Source organism: Chanos chanos, chromosome 10, assembly GCF_902362185.1.
Source record: "Chanos chanos chromosome 10, fChaCha1.1, whole genome shotgun sequence".
NCBI classification, from domain to species: Eukaryota; Metazoa; Chordata; class Actinopteri; order Gonorynchiformes; family Chanidae; genus Chanos; species Chanos chanos.
Window position 1 is genome coordinate 7,397,100 of NC_044504.1, and position 8,741 is coordinate 7,405,840.

Genomic DNA, 8,741 nt, shown 5'->3' on the forward strand with positions numbered 1-8,741 from the left:
GAGCTGATACGTCAGTTCGGGTCTCGAGGAATGTCCACCCCTTCCCTTAAACGTTTCTGACATGTAAAGCAACTCTCTCTGTAAACCATTGAACACTAAAACAACAGTAAAGTAAGAGTGATATGCTCTTCGCTTATGCAATGTATTATTGCTTTACAAATAACACGCGTTGAAAAATCGAAAGCAAAGCAAAGCAAAGCAAAGCAAAACAAAACCACTCAGAATATGGGCCTTGTAAAAAAGACATGTTAATGTTTGAAAGTTCGATGCACAGAATGATCAAGGGTCTGATTACTAGCCGCTTAACTCTCCTCTGAAATCTGACCGATATAGCATACTGTCTGCATTTTACAGAAATTTACTGCTGATATGTATAATTCATTTTTAAATAACCTGTTTAATAATCCCGACTTCTAAAATTGCACTACGATGTGTAAAAAAGGGTTGGGGCACAAGAAGACCATTTCAAGGAAATCCGCTAGGTGGCGTACAGTGTGCGCGGTGTGATACACCCGCCTACAAGCCAGTTCAGAGACGTGAAGTGGGGATGGAGAATCCGTAATAGACGCTGAACCACTACCACAGGTGTAGAAACCTGAGAACGACGTACCTGTTCCTCATGTAAAGATGGACGAATGTCAAAATAGTAGTGGGTAGACTGGTGAGTAAGATCAACAAATTGGAAAAATTCTGTTCCATAATAATAAGCTCAATCTTTTTAACACCTCAAATTTAAGCAAGCACTTTCCTGAGACATGCAAAGTGATAGACAATTAAAAAGCGAATAGAACGGTGACGTAATCGCAATCGGTTTGTGGCTATACCTGTTCTGCCGCTCAGCTGGGATGGGACAGAGACGCAGGGACTCTCCACAGACAGATTCACTGAGGCCACACCTGATGTTTTACCGTTTCAGTTCTATTAATATCGGTGCTTAGGGTAGACTGTGCAACGTCATTAGCACATAGCAGCTACCCTAGCCAGTTTAAATTGACTCATATGTAAATGTCAGTGTCAGTATTTATTTCGTGTGTGTGTGTGTGTGTTATATGCGTTGACTTGTGTTTTTGCTTTTCAGATCTATTACAGTACTTTCTCAGAATACGGCAACAGGGGGCATTAAATGGAAAGTTGGTTGTCTGCCCTTTTGGTAAGGGCCATTAAAACTAAAACTGGAACCAGAAAAAGTAAAACATTCAATTCTGTAGCGAAATAAGTTAATATTCATTTATTTCACTTGCACAGCTGTTTTGCTACCTGTGAGCAGAACATCAAAATCAGGATACTACACACTAAGTCAAATGCAAAATGAGCCCAAACAAAGCTGAATTTTTTGCTCGTAACTGATTACAAATCACCTGACACAAGTGACTCTGTATCGATCTCTTGTAAATTGTCATTATAAAGCTGTTCAACTATCCCTCAATGTGTAATCACAGCACATTATTGTCAGAGAAAGACTGAGAAAAAGACAGATGTTATGTCCTTGTTATTGTGAACAACAGTCTGACATGTCGCTTATGAAAGCATACAATCCCACACGGAATGGATTTCATTTGTGATTCAGTCTCTGTTAAGATAAAATGTAAATATAGCCGTATTTACAACGGTGAAATACTTTATTCCAACTTCCATAATCACTGTATCAAGAAGTAAACCACGGCAAAGAAATCCATATACGCACATCTATACAGCACTTTGATGGTAATTTGTCATATTCATTGTGTCATTTTGGATTGATGCAAATAATCATGCAACAAATAATATGTCACTCTGTTTTGATGGTATTGTCTTCTTTTGTGTCATATATTTTAACTTCTGAATAACTTTGTTCTTTTTTTTTTCCTCACAGAAATGTGCTGCTTTGACAAAGCCCATTTTAGTTTGTCAGGCCACGCTGAGAATGTTTTGTTGTTGTTGATGTTGACGTTATTGTCTGTTTTGAGACAAGTCCTCAAGCAGTCAAGAACAAAACAAAACAAAAAAAAGTTAAAACACTATTGTTTAACCAAACAGTGATTTCATGGCCACTGTTTTCAGCAGAACCGTGGCATGTCTGAGGGGGTGATACGGAGCATGTAATCTGCAGCCAAAGAGAGGAGGTGGTGGGGACATTGACGCTCCTCTTGTGAGAGACGTGAGACTGACGCTAAGAGCTGAGAAGAGTAATGGGGTGTGAGAGAGGGTGAAATGATAACTGACTCTGTGGGAGTTTGCTATTTCCCCACTGCTCCAAAATACTTGAGCTCACAAAAGACTGAAGGATCATTTTTTTTTTTTTTTTTTTGTGAACAAGAAAAAAGAAAAAAAGAAAAAAAAAAAAAAAAACGACAGGGAACTCTGCCACAGTGTCTTCTTGTCACACCAGACATGGCACTTGAACAATGCCAGAAGAGCTGATGGTTGTTAGAGAAGAGCTCTTCAAAAAACAGAACTTCTGTATTGTTGGAGTAGCATACCAAGTGAGTTTTGAGTGCTTAACGACTTAAACAGAGTTTAGTTTTAATGCATTTTTTTTCCCTTCATGAATAGATTAGGCCCCTGTGTAATGAAAACCAAGGAATCACAGTGCATTTAGATCAGGCGCCCGAACACCACTGACTACTCCTGTAATGTTCTGCAAAACTTTCTTTATGTTGTAATGACATAAACTGAGATTATATGTCATTGGAACACAGTGTCCAAGGATGACACATCTAATATAACAACACATCAGTACCTCTGTATGTAAGTTCTTATACATGTAGACTTAATTTTCTGATGATTTTTGTCTGATTCAATATGTGAGTCTATCCCGTTTAATGATCAATATTATAGCACGAAAGTACTTAAATGTGAACCATGAACAATGAATTAACATAGTCACTCCATTTGCATATAGCGTAGTTCTTATTGTTGTTCCGATGGTGTTTTTCCATTTAGTTTTCCATTCTGGCAATTGTTTTTATTATTAGTCTATAGCCACAATGAAAAGAAAGTAAGACAAAGAAATAGCAGGTCAAACGATAAGGATGGAGAGAGAGTAAAAACAGAGAAGAGGGAGTTCTGGTGATGCATTAGAGAAAGTGACTGTGTGTGTGTGTGTGTGTGTGTGTTTGTGGTTATGTGTTGGATGATGGAGGGACAGTGCGGCTTGCAGACGCAGGTGGCAGGGTGCAAGCAGCTGCAGCCCAAATCTCGCTCCTCGTCTGTTCCCCGGGGCCTCCCGTGGGGCAGACCCACACCACTCCGGATCCCACCGAGGCCCATCTGCCGCTCCCGGGCCGTGCCACCATTCCCCTCATCCTCTCCAAACCAAAGGCTGGAGGCCAGCACTATGACACCCACACTTCTCTCCCTTCCCACCCACCCTGAGTGGGTGAGCTGAGCCAGGGTCCCACTCCGTTCCATTCCACTTTGAAGGGTGTGCTTATGGCAGTGACTACACCGAGTTTGTGAAGTTAGAAAGAGAAGGAGAGAAAGAGTGAGGGAGGGAGAGAGAGAGAGAGAGAGAGAAAGAGAGAGAACGTTCTACACCGACAAAGGGTTCAAAAGACCTATCTTCTTCACTTTGAGACACATGCAGACCTGCTGATCTCCACATACCAGAAGCATTGGTGAGTATTGATTTTCTTACTAGCATTCAGGTGTTTATTTCTCTTCGCATTATCATTCAAATAATGGGCTGCCTCGGAAAATTGTAATGTCTCTGTAATGGAGGGAAACACTGACAGCTGATGATCAGTCATCTTGAATTACACCACGCCATCACTGCTTGATTATTTGGATTAAGAGCAAACGTGTAACAATATTTAGACTGGCTACAGTCTGCATTAATAAAGACTTTTCCAAGAAAACAACCCCTCCCGAAACACAACTTAACTCTGTCTGGCTTCATGGATACGTTTCAAATGTGAAAAGGCTTAAGGTGTAGCAAGTAAAGTTAACAATGAAATCATTCAGTTTGAGACGTCAGTGAGAACATAACATACGGAGTAATGAAACATGGATGTAAGATACACCATAAAACGTGCAGAAAACTCTTGGAAAAGCAGAGATAACTGGTGAAAAACAAGTTGTGCTGAAAAGAATAAAGAGAAAAAGACACAGAAGAAAAGGAGGCTATAGATGATGCAGTTGAAATGTGAGGAACTATATGGACACGGGGTGCTACATATGAAATGACTGTATTACGTGTGAAGATGTAATACAATACATATAAATTTGGTACTACAAGTGGACATACATTGTGACGTAAGTAAATACATATCATATATATATATGTGTATAAAACAAAGCTAATGAAGATAAAATATGATCCTGAGTGTGATGATGTCGTGAAATGTGTGGTCATTTTTTTATTTTTTTTTACTGAGAATGAACTGTATGATGATATGACGCTTGTGCTTTCACAGTTTCAACACCACCACTCACGACCCGTCCAATGGAAGTTTTTATTCAAAAGTTTTCAAAAGAAATGAACAGAAATAAAGCAGAAGAAACAATCTACTGAAAAAAGTATTTTTTTTTCTCTTTTTTTTTTGGCTTTAACAAACACTACAAAACAAAAATACAGAAGGTTTTTTTTTTTCTTTAACCAGACATACAAGTTACCACTGGCAAGTGGGTGGCACGTGTTCAACAAAAATAAAACATTAACTCTCATATAGACATCTCTATGAAAATCTTTTTTTTTGTTGTTGTTTTTTTTTTGTTGTTGTTTTTTTTTTTTTTTTTTGTTTCTTCAAACAGTTCTGTACAAAACTTTTTCTCTTCATAAATTATTACTCTTTTCATATAACTTAATGGCTGACTAAGTTTATGATGGTTAACTTAATGAGCATTTCATTTCATGTATGCACGTTTTTAAACTCTCTGCCCCAGACCCCCATGGTATGGCACTTGGTTTCGATGGTACTAGCAGCATCACCCTCGTTCACAAGAACTCGACAGTATCGCTTCTCTGTTTCTTTCTTTCTTTTTTTTTTTTTTCTTTCGGCCTTTCTTTTTTTTTTCTCGCCCGCGTAACCTCAGGCAACACACGAAAAATCTCATGTACAATCTCAGCGGTCCATCGTTTTGGTAACTTTCACTGCAGACGAACCACTGAGGCAGGCGCTGCTGCTACTGCTGCTGTAAATCTGTCTGGACTCTGATAAAAACACACAGTGATGTCCCAGGAGCATAGATCCAGTTCATGCCACAACGTTCAGCTTTGCATGTTTAATTCTCTCTCTCTCTCTCTCTCTCTCTCTCTTTTTCTCTCACTCTCTTTCTCTCTCTTTCTGACTTCTCTGTTACTGGAATACCTTGTGATGAAAAGCAGCAGTTTTGCTATTTGAAACTATGAAACTGAATATCTAGACACAACTACAACATGTTCAACGCACCACAATGTTCCTCATTATGATAACCATAGTAAATGTCATTTAAAAAAAAAAAATCCAAAAAGTTCTTTTTTTTTTTGAGGAAAAATCAAAAGTATTAAAAACAACCTGAAAAGAAAGAACTGTATATGGCCAGCTCCTGAGCATGGCGTTTGGTCGAGAGGGGGAGGGGGCGGGCTGGACCAGCTAACCCGGCCAATCAACAGAGGAGAAAGAAACTCTGAGGTAGATAATTGGTCAGCATGACCACCAGGTCAAAACACAGTCTTTTGGAAGACAACTTAATTTATAAAGCTTTTGAAAAAAAAAAAAAAAAAAAATTAAAATATATATTATAATGTTTACCTGCTGCACAATGTCAAAGCATATTACCTCATGTTACTCATTTCATAGTTTCAAACTGTTCTCCTTTCCTGTCTTTTATTTTAAAGTTACATTTTTTTTTTTCCTGTGCTCTGTAGTGATGAAATCAGTATGTGGCACTTGTTGGATCCAAATCTTCCTTCATGCGTTTTGTGTCCATACCTCGACAGCTAAAGACAACTGAATGCAAATGTACAAAAAGGCACATTCTCCAAACTACTATCTAAGTCTGATAAAAAGTCTATAGCATCCTGGTAAGAGAGAAAAATGACATTAAATTTCCATGAATCATCATGATTTGCTTTGCTCACTGTCTTTGGTGAAGTAAACTTTGATTGAAAGTGCCAAGTTTGCTTGCTTCCTATTATAAAAGAGCTAGATGCACTAAAACTTATGAATTTCACTTCTCATCCAAAAACTCTGCAGAAATTTTTTTTGTTGAAGCTGATGGAAGGCTTTTGCTATCCTTTGCATGACCGCAAGTCCGCATTTGTCTGTTTGCTTTTCAAACTAAAATGAGAAAGAAAACAACATTCTGCCAAACTGGCAGACCATAACCCCCACACTCCCCCCTCCAAAAAACAAACAAACAAAAAGAAAAAGAAAAAAAAAAAGATTTAGAACCAAATCAAAACTTCCTTTTCCCCAATCCCAACATGTTCAATCTCAGCTAAACTACAACACCAAGGTATCTAGAAAAAAAAGGCAAGTTTCAAAATGTGATCATTCAGCAGAATTTCTACCACATTCAAACAACCAGAGGTTTCAGACTTCCCCTGATTTCTTTTTCTTTTTTTCTTTTTTTTTTTTTAAACAAAACATCCTATTAAAACTCAGAAGATTCAGAGAATTTTTAGCACTCAAAACATTTTATAATCTAAACACTCTATGTAGATCAGAATTCAGAAGGAAAAAAGCAAAACATCTAATCACAGCGAATTTAATTAGCTATATCCTAAGAAAAGCCCTATGTAGCTGATTTACAAGGCAGAAGCTCTCAACTTTTCTTACTTTCCTCAAGCCTCTGGAGAATGCCTACACAGCTTTACAGAAAGATTTTAAGGCAATTTTTTTATAAGACATAGATCAATCTAGACCAATAAGACAAAACACTTTACAAGAAGAAACATGTAACACATCACCATAGCAACACTCACATAGCAAGCACAAAACATCTTCTTTCAGGATGTCTGGCTAATAAATCTCTCCAAAAAGTCTATTTCAGTACAAAAGAAAGGAAAAACAAAAACAAAAAAACCCAAAAAATAAACAAATCAAAACAAATCTGAAATCATAAAAAAATATTAACAAAACACATATTTACCATCATGCACCTTGAACATTAAGTCACATGATCTCTTTTGAGTTCTTGCATCTATGTGACAATTCTTGGTAAAAAATAAACATTCTTTCTTTTAAAATAATTATTTTTCTTGTATTTTCTGTTTGTTTTATAGATAGAATCCTTTGATTAAATCAACCATTCATTTGACCTCGTGGAACTTAAAACTAACAAAGTTTAGGTTGTTTCATTGTGAAAGAATGAATTCCAAACCTTTGAATAAATTCTAGAAGTCCTGAGGGGCAAAAATTCATTGTAGAGCCTCAAGTACTTCTAGAATTTTAGAGGAAAAAATCATGGTAGAGCATCAAATCATTCTAGAACTTTCAAGGAAAATCATTGTAGAACCTGTGCAAAATGGTGATCCATTAAGGGATCCATCCATGATTCATCAGGGGAAGCCATGATTGTTTCAGCGAACTCTGCTTCCTGAGTGTTTGAAACACCTGGGAGAGATGAAAGGGAAAAAAATGGGTCTATTGAATTGGTAATCACCTACCAAGCCAATGTTCAGGTTACTGGTTGTGTGTGTGTGTGTGTGTGTGTGTATGTGTGTGTGCACGCGCGCGTGTGTGGGTGTGTGTGTGTGTGTGTGAGATTTGATGAAATCTGCTGGTCAGCAGCAGTATGTAGTCTAATGCAGGACTGGACAGAGAAAGCTGTACCTCAGGGTTACTTGGTTTGCTGGTAGGAGTAAGGAGAATGGTCTCCAGACGACTCTACCTGTGGAGGCCCGCTTTCCTGGAGAACAGAAAGAAAGAAAAAGAGGAAAACATGTGAGCTTGGCCGTTTAGAAAACATCAGGGCTCATTTGCACATCTGTTTGTCATTTTTTTTTAATTTCTGAAGTTCATTTTCAAATCTTGAGCGCTGCCCTTTCTTGAAAACAGAGTTAATGCAGCACCAAGGAAAACCAGTCTTGTGCGAATACATCCTGAAACAGAGAGGTGTGTGTGAATCTCACACAGATAGACAGATTCAGTGTAAGCTTGGACAAACCTCTACTGCGACTGGTGTGGTCTGCATGTGGGCGTACTGAGGGACGTATGCTCCTTGCATAGGTGTGTTAGCAGCAGGCATGAACTGTGAAAGACAAGACAGACAACACCACACATTGATACATCCCTCGAAACTGCTTTAAACTCTTTTAACTGATGAACAGTTATGGACAGTATCCTCATCAAGCTCCGCGAAGATATAGAAAAGATGGTTCAGACTGAATTATGTTCCCTGATAGCGCTATTTATGCACAGTGCTAATGAAACTAGGCATACTAAAAAAATTTGCTACACAGCATGTGTGCTATGATACTGTATTGTGGTACTGCATTTGTAATATGTCTGAATGGGACACAGACCAATAAAACTGTGTCTATATTCACAGAAGTAGCGCAGTGTCTGTATAGTTATCATACACACTACTGATTTAAGGTTAGACCTAGAGTCGTCAGAAAAGTTGCGTTGCTCTCAATTTTATAGAGACCGCATAAAGATTTGGAGTATTTGAACAGAGTGATGAGGTTGTGAGTCTATATAGATGAGTTAGATTAGGAGTCCTACTCACCGCTCCTGTGCTCCCCAGGGACAAATGACTCATCTGTTGGGTTAGAGGACTCATCATGGATGCTGGCTGCAGTGACATAGAATGATCCATAGAGGGCGATATGACTG

At 38.2% G+C, this 8,741-nt stretch overlaps 1 protein-coding gene across 2 annotated transcripts in view; it reads right to left on the reverse strand.

The window, feature by feature from the left end:
- Nucleotides 1-7,034: 7,034 nt before the first annotated feature.
- The window catches only part of rbms1b (RNA binding motif, single stranded interacting protein 1b), a 33,893-nt gene continuing 32,186 nt past the window's right edge, over nt 7,035-8,741 (reverse strand). For both annotated transcript variants that reach the window (XM_030785853.1, XM_030785854.1), the window contains exons 11-14: nt 8,635-8,741; nt 8,071-8,154; nt 7,737-7,812; nt 7,035-7,517 (exon numbers count right to left, since the gene is read on the reverse strand). The exon at nt 8,635-8,741 is cut by the window's right edge and continues 4 nt beyond it. In XM_030785853.1, the coding sequence (XP_030641713.1) occupies nt 7,744-7,812; nt 8,071-8,154; nt 8,635-8,741 (260 nt within the window). In that variant the 3' untranslated portion in view covers nt 7,035-7,517; nt 7,737-7,743. The remainder of the gene's footprint in view (nt 7,518-7,736; nt 7,813-8,070; nt 8,155-8,634) is intronic.